An 18423-nucleotide genomic window follows, 5' to 3' on the forward strand; every position below is an offset into this window, starting at 1 on the left:
CTGGATGTATGATAGAGTTGTTTATCTCCTGTCTACTCTCCTTTAAAGAGTGATTCCTTACTTTCTTTTTGGGCTACTAATTAACGTGCTCTTCTGTATCTCCTCTGTTGTTTCAATTCTGTTTCTCCCACAAGGGAAGGCTGCCTTCCTGGATTTTTTAATTAGTGACCATATATTGCTAATATCACCAACTTCCAGCTCCCCCTAGATTTGTGTATTTTTATTCTGCTTAGGTTTTTTTTCCCAGAAATCTCAGTGAGACCCTTCTTTTGATTGCTAAGTAGAGGATTTCAGTCTGGGAGGGGAAAGCCATTGGACTTTGGGAATTCCACCTAGACTCAGAGGCCTAACATCATTCAGTGCATGCACTAAGTCAAGTGTTTTGAATATGAGTTATGACTGCATATAATTTACATGAAATTACATCCATAACCACCTCCTTTAAGTCAGAATTAAAATGGGAAATACAGAAGCTGAAGTGATGACTAATCACTATTGAAAGTTAAATTACCTGAAACTGCTCAATGTAGAAAGGGGTAAAAATAAAATAATTCAAAATTTGAAGTGCATTTTGTAGGTATTTCCAACATTTTTATAAAATGTACCCTGTAAATTGCTTGCAGTTGTAGCAAAATTAGTCCTTGTTACCAATGTGTGTTAATCTGCCTTGGTTTGACTGCACTTCCAAGTTATGCTGGCTCATATTATCCGTTGCATTTTATGAGCAAAGGCAATACAGAGCAAAAACATCCAACATACAAGACAACTTTGTCCCTTGCACTTTAGCAAATGGGAGCTTTGGTTTGACACCATGTCCTTCTGCAGGCCATAGAGACCCACCTGATCCGCAAGTCGAGCGGGGGGCTGACGTACATCGCCGAGTGGAAGGGCGGATTGCTGGAACACAAGATGGGACATCTCACTTGTTTTGCTGGAGGCATGTTTGCTCTGGGAGCAGATGGAGCACCCAGTGACAAGACAGGCCACCACATCGAGCTGGGTGCTGAAATTGCCAAGACTTGCCATGAATCCTACGATCGTACACGTGAGTACCACATGGCAGAGTTTGGCTGCACAGCTTGGCTTCCTGAAGGCAGCCACTGGTGGTTTTGTTTAAAGGGGAATGGAAATTGTAGTGTGGTGAGAACTGTTCATCCTTTCTGAGCAAATGCTGCCTTGCTTTAAGAGTGACTTCTAACATGGCTGCTCTGTTTTATATATAATTTGTGTGCACCTGCATCATATCTCCTCACTGTAGTAATTAACATGACAGCTTTTTTGACTACTCTAATTTCTGTATAGTTGAATAGAAGTAAGAGTTCGTTTATGTTCCTTGTTCATTTATGCATCAATATAGCTATTAATCATGTTTTATGCACAAAAGAATATTTTACACTAAGTTCTGTTGGTACAATGCTGCAAACAATAGAATTGCACAAAGAAAGCAGATTTCTGTGCAGGAAATTTCTTTGGATTTTATCAACTTCTTATGGAAATAACCCTAGCAGCATTTCAGGTCCCAGAGCATATTTCCCAGTTTGATACAGAAAAGTAAATATCTTCATCTTTTAGGCAAAATTTCACTTGTTGCTAGTTACATGAAGACTTCCAGAATGCAAATGTTAGCATCGCTGTTCAAACTGTAATTGCCATTTAAGGCGTTGCTGAAGAACAGCTCTCTCCTACTCCAAATTATTTATAAAATATTGAAAACAGGAGGTGCTGCAGTATCTTTCATAAATTATATTATTTTGGGTAACCTGGCTTTGTGCCACATAAAAGGCTAGTTTGATTTGGTAATTTGGTGGGTTTGATTTGGTTTGATTTGGTCTGTTACATAATTTGAAACCTTTTTTCATGCCTTTATCTTAGTCTGTGCTTTTATATTGGCTAGGCATGAAACTAGGACCAGAAGCCTTCAGATTTGATGGTGGTGTTGAGGCCATTGCTACAAGACAAAATGAAAAATACTACATCCTACGGCCAGAAGTCATAGAGACCTACATGTACATGTGGCGGCTCACTCATGATCCAAAATACAGGGAGTGGGGATGGGAAGCTGTTGAGGTAATGCTCTTGAATTTTTGTGTTGTTAAATCCTAATAATCTTGTGAAGTGAGCTATTGAATGATGTCTGGATATTGTTAGGCATTTGGAGAGTAAATATTTATTTTGAATCAGTGATATCAATTCAAATTTCAAGAGATTCATTTGCTAAATAGATGAACTAACATCATTTTGACAAAACAAAATGCTGCTGATGTTGTATAATAGAAAAGTACCTTGTGATTTCTCCTTCTTAAATACTTCTAGAATTATGGGTCACACTTGCATGTACTGTTCAAGATGTTGAGTGTTACTGCATGTGAATGGAAAGTGCAAAAGTGTCAGATTTGAGCCTTGGATGTGAAAATAGGTTTTATGAAATGTATTTTCAGTAATTGTACAAAGGTGATTTTAATTAAGGTGACAAAGGCCAGGGTGAAGGACTAAATAATACCAAACCTTTAAAAACCATGTCACTTTCAAGCAGCATAGGTTATTTGGACAAAACTCCCTAAATAATAGCACTCTCTCCTATATTTAAGTTTTTGTGTCCCAGTGGCCTTTGAGCTTCAACCAGTCATGCTGAACCTAGCTATTTGTTTGTGTAGCACAAGCCTTCCAGAAGGACAGCTAGTCTGCACTGCAAAAATTGGCTTGCCAAATCCATTGTTTTCCTTATTTCAGCAGTTAATCACTGTTACTGTTAAGGATTAGAGCATTTACATTTACCCTGTTTCATCCTACAGGTATGGGTCCTTATTACACTTCTGGAGTTCACTTGTGTTCTCCTCACACTGATTTTGCCCTTGCTAAATTATCTGAGGTCTAATAGGAAATACAGGAAGCTGAAGAACATTATTTTTCTGGCTCTGTATAGTTAAGAATAATGGAAGAAAAAACAAAACTCCCTGCAGTATTTTGTTTGCAGTGACCACTCCTGTGCAGAAGTATTGCTTTCCAGGATTTCAAAAATGTTCTGTTTGTCACTTTACCCAACACTTCTTGCTTCTAGAACTGTATGATTACAACGTTCTTGGAGGGGCTTACACCAGTAGTTACAGAAGGTTGCTCTACTCTAACGGTAGAACATGTAGACTTGTGTCCTACAATTTCTCATTCCTGAGGGACCCTATGGGAGAGCTGTTGCTGGGTTATGACCCCATAAACCCAACTCCCTCCACAGCAACCGAATTCAGTATTCACTGCATAGATACATATCATATCAGAAATGTTGCACAAATGCTGTTAAGCATTGCGAAAAAAGGGTGTTTCAAGTCTGGTAATTAGATATCCTTGAGGAATTAAAGTTAAGGCAAAACCTGCTTTCCAAAAAAGAATAGTAGTGCTATACTGTCAAACTTCTTGTGTGAATATTCACAATTGTTCCATACCTGCAGTGAGCAATGTATTCAGCTAGGCAGAGTGTAGTTATTTAGGGCATTGTATTTGCCTCCCTCAGGTGCTGGCTCTGTGGTCCTGAAACAATATGCTTCTGAGTTAATGATTCCAAAGCAATTGGGATTTTAAAACCTCTAATTTAGAGGGCTGTTCCCTTACTTTTTACTTTGCTAACACCACCCATAGGCTCACATTTTACTACTGGAATCTTCCCAGGCAGATTATAATTGGCATATTTACAATCGCTGTTTATGGAAGTCATCCCATCAGGATTCAGCAATGCCAACTGTTCCTTCTCCAGGAGATGTTTTTCCTGACTCATTGTTACTGCCCACACTGATAACATTGTTATAAACAATTGAAATGTTTTCCTTATTATTATTCTTTACCCTGTTGGTTCAGTTTGTTTGTGTTTCTTTCAAATTGGTTCACTTGTTTACCTTCTTCTCGCTCCCCACGTGTTCCTTGTTTAACATTCTTGTGGTTACTCTCAATCTGGCTCTAGCACAGCCTGCGTGTGGGAGATGCAGCTGGTCCCATTCTGCCCGAGGCCCATCTTCCACTGTCCTAATGTGCAGTCGGGTTTTTCATAAAAAACAAGTCTTACAGCTTTCCAGAAGTTACACAGTCAGTTGTAGGTTTTAAATCTTTTTTTCCCTTTTTTTCTTCCTGTTCTCTCTTGGCGTTTATAGCCATACAGCTCCACCTGATACAGTATTTTTTTGTTACAGCATGTATCATGCTAGCTTATCATAACTATTTCATAAATTCTGTTCCCTCTTGCTCCTTAATGTTGCCCCAAAGAGCACATCACCCTTTCTGTCCTTGGGGAATCCCCAACCACTGAAGGTTGTTGGTTTGATTACCAGCACCTGTTGCACAGAGAGGAACCTGACCCTGAAACAAGAAAAAAAGAGGAAACACCAGACCATTTGGGTTTTGCCCAAAAAAATGTTGTTCTTCAGATGTTTCATGTCCATTTCCAACTCATTACTCTAGTGATAAGAACTCACTAGGTTTGTTTCCCAGTGTCCTTGTAGTAGAAAAGGAGGCTGTTTTAGAGTCATGACTTCTAAACTCTCTGACAAGTCTATTAAGTATTTCTCTAACTTTATAGACTAAAAGTATGCTATAGCCTCTCCTTTTTTTCTTTGTGAATTCACTTTACTGCTTTGAGTCCAAGATAATTTTGTATGTACTTCAGCAGCTGGAGAAAATGCAGTTATGACCACCAGCAATATCCACTCTTACTGAGTCAGAAAGGTTTTATCAGCTTAGCTCATGAAAGCCTCCCTTTCTGCATTATAAATGTGGCACATATTTTAAATTCGTAGCACTTCCTTTGTTTATCCCCTTTATGATAGTTTGAGACTGTCAGCTAGTTTTCACTGTGCTTGATGTTTTCCATTACTGCAGCACAACTGATCCTAGCCACCCTCATTTTCCAAAAACTACTAATTTAAAGTGTGTTTGATTGTTTCTTCCTTCCCACCACTACCCCCTGTCACTGTGAACATCACTGTACCCTGAAACTGCAGGAAAGGGCCAAAAGCCCATCACTGCCAGGATGGTTGACAACCTAGAGCCTTTTTATCCTACTAATCCTGCAGGTGGATGTCCTGTTCCTTCAGCTAGGTGGAAAGTAGCTTTGAGGGATGAGATGCTTCATATTTGCATTGAGTAGAAACCACCAGAAAGCCAACATGGGGCAAGTTAACCCCTTAGTTTACATCATAGCAGTGCTGTCACGTACCTTTATGATGCCTCTGAACTCAGGGAAGGCTCAAAGTAGATGTTAGACCATATAAATAGTAAATGCAATTTGCTTTTATTTTACCTTGCCCTGTTTAGAATGCAGGTATTTCATTGCATAGTAGCTTTATCCTTCAAGTTGTGCTTCTGCTGTGCCTTGAAAAACATCATCTTTTGTTTGACATTGAAAATCCAGACATAGATTCAGCATTTTGAATTCATTGCAGGTTGATGTAGAGAAATGGGAAGGAATACCAGCCAGAGGAAATTACTTCTTTAAACTTAAGTATATTTGTCATTTAGTAAAAGTGTCCAGGAAAATTAAAGAACCTAAAGACACATAAGAAAAGACAAATGGGCTGTTATAATTTAAAGTATCTCTTCTGGAGAAAAATCCCTTTTAAATACACAATAGGCAGCATACTCTCCCGTGAAAACTAAGGAGAGCCTGACGTGCAAGCTAAATGTGTGCAGACAGCTACAGGGACTCCAGTGAAATCAAGGACGTTTAGGATATCTACTCACAGCAAAACACAGATCTTTAAGAGTCTTTAGAGCAGGGGAAGGTGATGAATACCTCAGTAATTATTAGTGACTTTTAGTCCCATCTGTCATCAGAAAATACTTATTCTGCCTGGTTTAGATGTATCCTCTCCCTTGCTTTTTTCTTTGTGTGTCTTGAAATGAAACATTTCTCCCTAAATAAAATCTACACATCCTGTACTCACTTCAGTGATAGTTGCAGTAACTTCAGAAAGGGAGGAACTAGTTATCTCCTGGCTCTCTGTTGGGGGTTGGATAAAGCCCCAGGAATTTCTGCCTGAAAGTTGTTGCTCCAATACCATCTCCACAGCAAACACCATGTTTCACAGTAGTGTGGTCCTGAATGTAGTAACCCACCATCCTTACAGTTATTTTCATTGTGAAAAGCTGTTTAGGGTTAAATAGCATTTTCTGGATTTGTTTTTGAATAATGAGTTGTTTTAAATATAATCATCTTAGATTCTCTTGACTCCTTCATTATCCTGTGTGATACCAGAGAATTATTGTAAAACAAAATAAGAAAAATTAAGAGGGTAAGAATACTTGTGGCCTTGTTAAATAGGTCAATTATAAAGAAAAAAAAAAGATTAATTAATATTTTTATTATAGTAGTGACAAGATAACCGATATTCAAATAAGGTATTGGATAGCTGTATATTTAAAGAAGCTATGGCTCATACATAGGCATAAGGGTACCTTTCTAATGCAAACACCTGTCTACGATAAAGAAAAGCAACCAAGTTTATTAAATAGTCTCACTGTATATACACCTTCTACAGTTCCAGCATCTTTTTTGCCCTTTTATATACACTCTCCATCTGTTCTTTTTTCTCCTTCAAAAATATATCTCCTTCAAAATATAGGACATTCCTGTGGGCAGAAAAGAAATTGTATTTTTAGGTGGCCCGTGTACTCTTTTTTATTGTGAAATAGGAATCAGTCATCTGTTTTACACCTTTTAACCAAATACAGAGTTTGGAAACTAGCTAGAGAAAAACACATTTTTATTGTTACAGCTAAATTATGTTGTATTAAGCCCTGGCTTTCTGTCTACTCCTGTGTAACAGACAGAGCTTTTTCAAAGGGGTAGCAAAGAAAAATATGACTGCTGCAGAAAAGAAATTCAGTCAGAGCCCAATATCACTGGTTTCCTATTGAAAAAGTAAATAATTGCAAAGAAAAGCCATACAACTTACACAGAAAGTTGCCTTTTCTTTTTTGAAAGGACTTGCAGGAGGTAAAGAAAAGACTGATCTTCAGTATGGTGTTCAATTATGTCACAATCATTTTAAGTACTAAAATATGACCAGGAAAGGTATAAGTAACACAATTTCCAAAGGCAGAAAGGTTGGGAGAGAAAGGTTATTGTTACTTCTATTAAAAAGAGGAAAAATAATGTAAGTGAAAATCCATATGTCTTTAAATTCTTATACCCATATATCTTTCCTTCTGAAAGCTGGTTTGTGTTCACTTTCTCTTAATTTATTATTTTGCTTCTCTTCCTAACTGTAAAATTAGTCAGCTGTGCCTATGTCTTTTTAAAAGAGTTTTCTATCTAGACCTTTACCAGGTTTTTATCTCTTTATCAACAAAATTGTGGCAATTGTTTTTGGCTAGTTTAATTGTCAAACAAAAACTGACAAATGTTTCATTTGGTTAATCCCACTGATTTGTGTGTTTTCTTCCCTGCTTCAGGCACTGGAAAAACACTGCAGAGTAGACGGTGGCTATTCTGGCATTAGAGACGTTTATAACAATCATGAAAGCCATGATGATGTGCAGCAGAGTTTCTTCCTTTCAGAGACACTCAAGTAAGTTAAGAAAGTTTGCTTTCATTAATGTGAAGTAGTTCTGTGTATGATCTTTATAGATAAGTATTTATCATTAGTACCCTTGACACGCACATAAGAAAATCTGAATGAAATAGCAGAGCTTTTCTTAGGTGATGGGAAGCCAAATTGTGGGTTTTTTCCCCAATCTGTGTCAATAAACTGAATTCCCTGACTTCTGGAAATTATCTTTACGTCTGATAAAGGTACTTGATAGTCTTTGAAAAATTGCACCTCCTATCTTTGATAGGATCTAATTATATGTGCCAGCACTAATGATACAAATTGACTAGACAGAGAACTTACCAGGTTTATATTATGCACTTTTCATTTTAAAACTATAGGAAAAGAAGAAAAAGTCAACTTCCATGGAAAGCTTGCTGAGCCTCTTAGGAGAGAAGACCAAAAGCTTTCATTCTTTTGGCTAATGATTATCATCTCCTAAATTTTTAATGATAAACAAAGTTTTGTCTTGGTCTCTTTACTTTCGGTTTTGCTTCTTTTCTGGGCAAGAAAAAATCAGTCATGCCGTCTCAACAGGAAGTTTAATACTCAAGTAAATGAAATGTGAATTACTGTGTTTTCCTGAAAATCACTTACCTGGTCTGGTCTCATTTCCTGCTTTTTTTTTTTTTGCCAGGTACCTGTATTTGCTGTTTTCTGAAGATGATCTTCTTCCATTTGATCACTGGGTCTTCAACACAGAGGCTCATCCTCTCCCTGTTCTTCACAAAGATGATGCGAATAAAGAAGAAAACCAGAAATAGATGAAGATTAATTTATACTTTGTTTCATTCCTTACATTCCTTTCCAGGACTTGGGCACATGATTTGGTTTTAAATTCCTGAGTTAATTTTTTTAATCAAGTGTTTTGCAGTCTGTTTTATTTAACAGTAAATATTTATGAATGGACCCAATTAATTATGATAAAACCTTGATCTTTTAATCCAGACTAATAATTTCTTAAAAATTAAATGGGATATCTCCCCAGATTCTGTTAGGCTGCAGTGTCATTTTGGCCAAAAAGAGCAGAGGGTCTGCATGTTCCCTGTTTCCTGTTAGGCTTTTAATTTGACTGCAAAATTCCTTTCTCCTCTGTGAGGAGATGTATGCTTTAAGCTGTAATATTTTGCCATGTTGCAAAAAGCCATATTGAATTAAGTATAAAGAGCTTTTTCTTTTTTTTTTCCTTTTGTTCTATGTTAATTTGTTTTGTGTGTCATCCAGGACAAATCTTGTGACTGTGACAGCCTCTTCTTATGCGGGTCTATCATTAATTGGTAAAGTATCTGATGTATTTCATCGTCAATGAAGTCTACATAGGGGTATTTTCATCTCACGCAGACACAACTCTGAAACTGCAGTATAAGTTGAAGTTAGATTAAACTAGTTTCTATGGATTTAGCACATTAGTTAGCAGACCTTAGTTTTTCAGGTTTTGATTAGAATATTGTAATAGAATAAATTGTTTCCTCCCTTTTCTAAGTGGTGTTATTCTCATGTCTTTAGTCAAGCTACTATGGAGTAAAATAGTCATTTCATATTAAGAAAGGGAGTATTAAACTTATTTATATATTTAGTCCAGTAACTTTCATTTGGTTGGTTGACAAAAAAATACTCCATGTCATTTTCCTGGAAGATGAGAAGTATAGCAGATACGATTTGTTTGTTTTTCTGTTACTTTTGCAAAGATTTAGGTAGGCTCAGAGGTGACACCAAACTTGATAGTTAGTTGTCACAAAGCAATTTCATCAAAAGTATCTGTATGAATAGAGGTAGAAATTCAGAAGCCCTGAAGAAAACCTGCCTCCTTAAAAGAAGATTTCAGAGAGGAAGTTCAGAGAGGAAGTTATCCTGCATTGAACTAAAACTTTCTGACAGCACTGTCTTGTCTTAAGTAACAGAAATGCAATGTGCTCAAAAAATATTCCCTAGAGTAGAGGCCTGACTTACTAAGAAAGGTAACAGCTTTGCCAAAAATGTTTTGCTTTGTGGCATCACCAAAGGGAAAAAGAAATGAGGCATGATTCATTCCTATTTCTACTTGGTTTGAAGTGGTTTACATTATTTTTAAGTCTACTTTTGTTTTCATTTAGTGATGGGATGACTTCCATACATTTCAGGTAGGAAACACCTGGCTTCCCATTCTGAGAAAGAACATTATTCACTGATTGGACTGCAGTGAAACAAATCTGGTTCTGAACAGTGACCTTGAATGGAATTTAGTAAGATAGCTCACATGTCCAGCATTGCTAATCACAGCTGAGGGGACACATTTGCTTAGGCTTTACAGAGTACATTTTTTTCTATACTGATAGAGGTCTGCAGTGGAGGTTTTCTTAGGTAGAAGCCAAAAATAACTAATTACATTTTTATATATAGCAGCTGGAAGCTGACCTGTACAGTTTGTAAAGACAGCACTGCCTGTCTGCCTCCCTTCTGACAGAGGAGGTGGCATGTGCCACATGAGCTGCCAAAGGCATTGGTGTGGAGGCAAGGCAAGGATCTGCTGATCCTCCAGCACAGGCTTGGCACAGCTGAGCATTCCTTCATGGGAGTTATTAGGGTCACCCTGGTGAGTCTGAGCAATCCAGCACTGGGAGAATGGATGGAAATGGATCTGCAGGTAAAGCCTGCTTGCATGGAGCCAGCACAGCAGCTCAAAACTTTTTTCTTTACTGTTTTTTTTATTATTATTTTCTTTTTTAAAGTATGGATTCCCTCATGTCACAGCAGGTTTCTGAAACCAACCAAGCAAGGATGAGGTCTTGGCTCTCTCCTCTGTTGAAAAGCAGAAATTCTGCTAATTTCAATTCTCCAAAATTTGTATCATTAGAGGACTATACTTCATCATATTTCTTTATAAACTGCATCCCACTCCCCACCCCCCAAACTACCACAAAGAAATTATAGCTGTGGAATAAAACCAGAAATTTTCTTCCCTTTTTAACAAATAACTGCTTTTTTCTTAGTTATGTTTATTGGGTCTCCTGCTGCTGCTGCCTCCCACCTGCATGTGCTGCTTTAGACCTCATCTCAGTTAAATAACTATAAAAGCTCAGACAGAAACAGGCTTTGAGAAGTGTGTTTTGTAAGCCTCTTTCTACATGGTTTTCTAACCAGGGTTTGCTTCCCCCAGCTGTCTATAGTGATCTTGCTGTAACTTAGTGAGCTGAAGGGAGGAGCAGAGACCCAGAGAGCTCTTCATCATGTTTCAAAAAAGCTCTGTATGCATTGGGTCTTACATGCTTCAATATAAGCATCATGGCTGTTTCCTTGTGACACAGACATTTCATATGATTTTTTCTTAGTGTGGGAGTTAGGATGATTTGAAAGAGCACAAATTCAATGTGACTGGTATTGGTATTCAGGTTGTATGTACAAACTGCACTATACTGTACTTTTTGTAAACTAATGTAAGTAGACGAGAAGATTGTACAACGTGTAGATCTGCCAACTGTAAGAAAAAAACTTTTCATAAACTGAGAGTATATCGATTTTTTTTTTTAATAACCCCAAAACACCAAAGTTAGAGCAATCATTTTGAAACAGTCTATATTTGCCACTGCTTGTTAGATCAGTAAGATAACATGCATTTTAGTTCCCATTTACTTAACTAACTTCATGGAAGTGGCTAGTGATGGAGACTTTGTGTTCCCAGTCATTCATAAGAGCAAAAGAAATTGTTGGGGAGGGGGAGAGAAGACAGGGACATGTACACATTATCTTTGCATAAAATCACTGCCCACACTTTTCCCATTTCTTTTTAGCATAATAATGCATTTAAATCTGCATATGTTGAGTCCCAAGAGGTAGATCACTTTAAATGGCACCCACATTGTTTCACAGGGAAAAAGAAATTTTTTTTTATTGTTTGTGAGATAAGTATTGCATACGTGTTGGTTGTACACAGATTTTTGCAATGCCCAATGGCTCACTGTTTCTATGGTGACGTCATACATATCCATTTCTATCATGTATTTAAATTGGTTTTGATTTGTACATATTCCATTTAGTCTTTTCATCTTTATATAAACTGAAATTACGGAATACATAATAGATCAAGATGATTAATTTTTAAGAACTTATATTTGTAAAAATTTCTCTATTGTGAATAAAGTCTTTTAATATATCTGTTCAACTGGTTATAGTTTTTCTTAAGTATGTTGCAGAAGTAACTACAGGAATCTACTGCATATTCTGGTTTGGCTACTGTACTCACAAATTTTTGTCAGTACTCTGTGTACTTGTAATGATGCTATCCCTAATTAATGTCAGTGTATAGGATTTCTACCACTGAAATAAGTTTCTAGGAATTCTTGTCAATAAAATTCAGCACACTGAATGTGTTTTGGTAGAAAGTGAGCTGCTAATGAAAAGCAGGGAGCTGGGAAGTGGGAGGTGGCAGGCAATAAGCACAGTGAAGGTCGGTCACCACAGTTCATGTTCTGCACAATACCAGTGGGCAAAGCTAAATGCCATTTAGGAGCAAACAGCACAGTGGAGATGACAAGGCTGTCACAGTGCCCAGTGTTACATGACCATGTAATGAAATCCTGTCGTTAGCTCATGCTCCAGAGGAAACAGTTGTCATAGGAACTGTATTTTGTTTCAGAAGGACATTAAGATTGCCAATCTAAATATTGAAATAACAGCTACACCTCCTGGATAACCTTGTTTTCTCTGTTTAGTACAAAGCCTCATCCCAAGATGATACTGAAATAAACTGCTGTGGTTTTACAGAACAGTCTCAGTAGTATCAATTTCTGTCAAAGCACTTACTCATTAGACCTGCTTGAATCACTCTTGAGGGTAGCTCTAAGATTTTTTTCAGCAGTTGGGGGTGTGCAGCTGCACAGTGCAGTGCTTGGGGCAGTCAGCAGACAGTGCCCTCCTGCAGCTGCCTCCAGGAAGAGACAAACTGCTACTTAACAAGGCAAATATGAACTCATGCCAACCTTTCTGCAGATCGGGATTCAGAAGAGATGTAAATGCAAGCCTGGGTTGGAAATTCGACCAATTCAGTCTCCTTAATTGGATGCTTGGTGTGGTTTGTTTTCTGCAGGGGAGAACAGAACTAGGACTGAGTTGACAATTAGTCAGGACAAACAGGATTTGCCCCATCTGCATTGCCCTATGGCCTTGCTCTATCACAAGAGGAACTCAGCACTCACATGACAGTATCTGCTATGGAAACAGCCCTTCATCTGATCCACCTTAATCTTGGGATTATTCTGTCCTAGTTGATCTCAAATGCAGGAGGAGAGATTACACATCAAAAAGCAAACTGCCAAACCCAGGAAATGGTCACTGAGATTCAGAGTTCCGCTCTGAATACTGCAAGAAGAGATCAACCACAGGGTTTTTCTCTCTCCCGGGTTTATGCATTCATACATGCATAGAGTGGTGGATGGAACAAGTCCCACAGCTGCAGAATCCAGGTAGAGCCCAGCAGGCTGTTAGAATTCTGCATTATTCAAAAGCCAGCACTTTGACCCTCAGGTACCTGTTCCTCTATCTGCCCCAGCTCTCCCTCACCCTGTGAACTTACCATAATAAACCCTCCCACTGGAAGCCCCTCTCAAACTTTCACATGCTCTGTGCATACTTTGTGGCCAAGCTGTGGAAGGTTGTTTGCCTTTTACCATTTTACTGACATTTTACAGGACCTCTCTCATTATGAATATTTTATCCCTTCAATTGTGTGTTGCTTTCACACCATCAATCAAAGTAGCACTGAGCTATTATTAGTCTTGAGCACCTCAAGTTAAAGAAGAAAACCAGTTGGCAGTGTGGTTTTAATGTACTGTAACATTCTTGTCCAGAAAAAATAGTATTGTCCACATCTTACTTCAATCCCAAACCTGACCATTTCTCACTAAAAAGAAAAAGTGAGAGGACATGCAGACTATGTTTTATACTAAGATATATTTACAGATCTAAACAAACCTTACAACCATCCACTTCTGCCATAGGATTTGATAGACTGTAATATAGTTATCAGTGTCTAATTCTAATTTCTTTTTGTTTCAAAGCAAAAAACAAGGAGACAACAGTGTCACACTGAAGTATATGAACATTTTCCAATAGAGGATTAATTGGCTGGCCACAGTTGCAACTGGCTTGGGCAATCTTCCATCTTTATATCCATGGTATCCCCAAAATGGGCTAACAGGGAAAAGTTTCTTGCATCAATGAACATTTTTCTTTCTAAAAATAACTTCTACAGCAAGAAAGCTAGCTCCATTTAAGTCAGTGGCAAAATTGTTTATTTTAGTGGAGTCAATTTTTCACTCAAAGAAAACAATTTCACAGAATTTTACATGGAGACTTATGCAGTGGATAAAGCCTAAGGAATGCTTGAGGAAAAGGCAGCAGTCATGCTATATTTCTCATTTCCTTCTTTTATTTTTAATATCCTACAGATGATCTGTTTCTCAAATACGGTTATTTTAGACAATAAACATCATGCCTGAATTTATTCTCACTGAGCAAACTCTCCATTTTCTTATCATTCAGAGCTGTTTTTCCTGGTGAAAACAAATCAGTGACTTTGATTCAGCTGATGCTTGGCTTCTTTAATTAAAGTGTGCATGTCTTAACATGAATAACTTCAACAAAATTTGAAGCTTTCTTTCCTCTATCATTATAAAATGTTTTAATATATCACATTTATATCACTCTGTTTCCAACACTGGCTGCCAACACATGTAAAGCCAAATCTCCAGCTTTCATAATTTGCATACAAAATCCTGCAGCCTCTTTCCATTTCTCAGCAAAAATTTAACAGCCAGACACAGTAGCAAGTTCCCATTTTGTGGGACTCCATTAATTTTATGAAATATGCTGCAGACTACATACAAGTATGAAATAAATATTATATGTTAAAATAGAAGTACACTTGTCAAATAAGAGACTATTTTGAGATGCATTATTAATAACAACCATTTATACTCTAGAGCGCCATAAATGTAAAGCAAATTATGTAGACACATTCTCTTCCCGAAAATTTTTACGATAGGAGATAAGATGAATCTGAGTCACTGGGCAATTATTCAAACATGGGAAGGGTATAGGGAGATCAGCAGTGAAAAGAGTAAGGCAAAATGGGTCTCTGAAAATGTTGGGTTGAAAGGAAGACTGTGAAGAGACAATGACATAACTTAGGAACTGCTTCACCAGGCAAGGTGATCTGTGAGAACAGTGAGGTACTTCAGAATGGAGGAGGAGAAGGAATCAGAGATAATGGGAATGTTTCACAACCGGGCACTTCAAAAGAATCATCTTCAGACATGCCAAGATTTGAAAAAATGGCACCTCCTTTCCAGGACTGAGGCTCACAGAGCAGACATGCTGGTGGGAAGCTGCAGTGTGCCTGCTTTGCATCTACAGGGGCAACAACTTTGGAAATTACACATAAGAGTCAGCCATTGAAAACATTTACTACAACCAGAAATAAAAAAATTAGAAAATCGTTCCCTAAATATGACCCTGCTCTGCAAGATGGCCTCCTGTCCTCTCACAACTCCAGAATTCCCCTCCCTCATCATGGTGTATCAATGATCTCTGTGCTTCCCATGACACAGAAAGCTGATGGATGGCCGTACATCTGCCTGCCCATGGGAAGCAGTGAATTAATTCCTTGTTTTGCTTTGCTTGTGTGTGAAGCTTTTGCTTTCCCTATTAAAGTGTCTTTATCTCAATCCACAAATTTTCTGGCTTTTACTCTTCCAATTCACTCCCTGAACCTGATGGTGGGGGAGTGAGAGAGCAGCTGCCTGGGGTTAAATCACGACAGCAGGAAAAGTAGCAATTATTTGTGCATAGCTTTCCTTTCCTGGCTTATTAATGCTCTCTCCTTAGCTTCTACACTTCACATTCACTTGAACCCCTCATTGGCTTTGTCCTTTAGCTGGGAGGTAGGAATCTAGAGGCATTCCTCAAGCAAATCACCTAGAGATGCACACAGACCTTTAAAGGTTAGGAGAGATGGAGATTTCCCTGAACTCACACAGCTCTTTCCTGCCTACCCAGACCTCAAGCATTTGCACAGCTCCCTAAATTTGAATCGGCTTTTTTTAAATCCTGGTGGCAAATCCCAGCCCAGGCTGCAAAGCACAAGGATTAGCACTCAGGCTCCAGCGATCATTGGGGAGTTCAGCAAGTCCTGGGCTGAAGCTGTTTGTAGTGTTTAGCCAAGAGCCCCAGATTGTTGTAAACAACAGTATTCAGAGATCTGCAGCATGATGAGTTGATTCAAAGCCCAGAAGTAGCATTTTTGGTAGTACTGACATAACAGCATCTTCTCAGTAATTTAGGGAAATGTTATAAAGAGGCACAAAGTATCTTATTGTCTCCAGTTACCAGCCATAATGTGTAAATAATTCATTAAGAAAGGGCAGCCTGCACATCATCACCACTCTAAAGAACCAGAAAGCCCACAAAAATGAAAAGAAAAACATAATCATTATATTAATCACTGATAATGTAAGGTTTAGCAACTCCACATTATTTGAAGCCCAGCTTCAAAAAGACTGATGCAAACAGTTCTTAGGAAACAAAACACCAGTAGAAATGATTCAGTCTCCTTGCTTAGCTTTCTCAAGAACCTAAAAATGCTGAAAGTAACCAGGTTAGGAAAGAATACACATTTTGTAAGGTTTCATCCATTCACACCAATAAACAAATTTTACCCACACTGCAGAACCAATGCATTTTTGCTAGTCCCATAGGTTTTTATAAAGCACTTGCTTGAACCTTTGAAAGCCAGAGGCCATCTGAGCCAATCCAGAACACCTCTCTTGCTCTGCCTTCAAAAATAAAACACACACCACCACGCTGTCCTTCTTCACAGTGACAGAACAAGGGGCTCCAAAGTTAGCTATGCAACATCTTTAGCTCTTTTTATGCCTTTTTGTTTGGTTGGTTTTTTGTTGTTTTGTTTTTTGGTTGGTTTTTTTATTTCTTTTTTTTTACATCCACCTCATCCTTGCTCAAGTCTCTCATTTCAGGCCACCTCTAGACCTTGAGAGGGAGCTGCTTCAGCCCACACCACAACACCTAACCATCCTTTAACTCAGGGACTTTCACAACATTTTCACTAGTAAGGAGTGGAAATTTTTTTCTTGCCTAGTTTTACTCAGTCTCCTTTTTGCTTTGTGTTTTTAATAGGGAAGACCTGGAAGGAATTTCCCAGGCACAATTCATTTGTGCCTTCAGTCCAGATTATTTGCCCAACAAGGTAGGTACCTTATAAGATGATGTACATTATGCAAGTCTCATAATGCCGACTCCCACAGACCCTAATCTTTTTATCTTATTATTATATAACTCAAAACCAAAAGATATTTGCTTTTCTTTCAGGATTACTTTCCATTCTGTCCCCAGGAAAGATGTGAAGACTGAAATACACTTTTGGAGCAAACATATCAGCCACAGAAGAAGAAGTGGAGGAAATGCTCTTATTCAAACACGGCAATAGAGCAGCACCACACCAGAGTCCTATTTCCTAGTGCTTCACTTGGGGAGAACAAATCCCCCTACAAACTAGCCAAGAATTTGATCTGTATTTACAGGAGGCAGCATGTACACCAGGCACACAAAATGGTTCACCCAAGGTTACAGAGCCAGGCAGTCAACCCCCTCATCACAGCTGCCAATTCTCAACTCAGCTTTCCAGCTGCTAAACAATAATCTTTTTCCCATCCCCATGTAAGACATGAGCCAATTTTACTTTTATGAGACTAAATTACCTCTATTCATCTCCTGTCATGGTAAATGAGTTACTAGTGAACTCTCTCATTTCTCAAAATTTTATTCACAAATGTCTTTATAATTCTGTTTACCTGTACATGAAGAGATACACGCTGTTTATACAAGCATAAATCAGGTATGATTTACTTTGCATTAAGTTGCTGTTTCTTTTACTGCCAGAGAAGAAGCAAGTGTAAGTAGTAAAAACAAATAATTTAAAAAAAAAAAAATTAGAAGTGGGAAGTTTATGGCTAATATGCCTTAAATAGGAAAAGGTTTCAGGAGCTGACTCAAGGCATCTCCTGTATCCTTTGTTTGCATTTCCTGTGAGGGAAGGAGGAAAAAGTACACACCTTAGAGATTGCTCCACAAGCAGTTGGGTGCAGTCAGGAGTTTGCAACACAAGAGTGTAAGAATAACTATAAATAAATTGGTGCAAAGATATACTCAAAGGGATACCAGGAGATACTGGTCTTCATCTTTCACTATGCACAATGAGACAGGGCAGCACGTAAAGGATCATGGCCTGACAACACTCCTGGAAAAATATTAGATTTCTAACTATAATCCATTTCTAGATGGTCATTTAGTCTGCCCATGATAATCTGTACCTCTCCAAGGGCTTTCCTAACCTCTCAGGTTGATTTCAGACAAGTTTTTCTCCAGAGATAAGGTAACCCAGTCCCACTAACAACTGCACACCATAAAAATGCATCATTTAGAAAAAGGAGAGGGGATTTATGACAGCTCTTGATGCCATCAAAAGTGGTGGTGGTAAATCAGTCGGGAATATGGAGCTGCTCCTTTTAGGAAAAATAGGAACCACACAATGAGACAGCAGTAACTCATGGCAGCACTGCTGGCTGCTCTCAGCAAGAGGGACATCAGGGAGGAGTGGGGAGGCAGCTGCATCCCAGCAGGAGCTGCAGCATTTTGGAGGCAGCAGCGAGGAAGCTTAGCAGGTTGTGCTGGGCAAGGTCAGCACTGTGAGGAAGGTCTTCCTGTGAGGAAGAACCTTCGAGCAAAGACTCTTCTTCAAGCCTAAGAGAACAAGGAGCTCCTAAGAATCTATACCTGCAACCAAATTATTTTTCACTGGTGG

General features: G+C 38.4%; 1 protein-coding gene and 1 long non-coding RNA gene across 2 annotated transcripts in view; both read left to right on the forward strand.

The window, feature by feature from the left end:
• MAN1A1 (mannosidase alpha class 1A member 1) overlaps positions 1-11709 on the forward strand; it is a 142552-nt gene extending 130843 nt beyond the window's left edge. Inside the window, exons 9-12 of the mRNA XM_085056086.1 lie at positions 826-1045; positions 1895-2067; positions 7435-7550; positions 8209-11709. Of these exons, the coding sequence (XP_084912212.1) occupies positions 826-1045; positions 1895-2067; positions 7435-7550; positions 8209-8335 (636 nt within the window). The 3' untranslated portion in view covers positions 8336-11709. The remainder of the gene's footprint in view (positions 1-825; positions 1046-1894; positions 2068-7434; positions 7551-8208) is intronic.
• A 923-nt stretch (positions 11710-12632) lies between these two features.
• On the forward strand, positions 12633-18193 carry LOC146439856 (uncharacterized). Its single transcript, XR_014850936.1, has 3 exons — positions 12633-13070; positions 16740-16809; positions 16932-18193. It is a non-coding gene; the product is annotated as an uncharacterized LOC146439856 (long non-coding RNA).
• The last annotated feature ends 230 nt before the right edge of the window (positions 18194-18423 follow it).

This window comes from Lichenostomus cassidix, chromosome 3 (assembly GCF_008360975.1).
Source record: "Lichenostomus cassidix isolate B80296 chromosome 3, HeHo_3.0, whole genome shotgun sequence".
NCBI classification, from domain to species: domain Eukaryota; kingdom Metazoa; phylum Chordata; class Aves; order Passeriformes; family Meliphagidae; genus Lichenostomus; species Lichenostomus cassidix.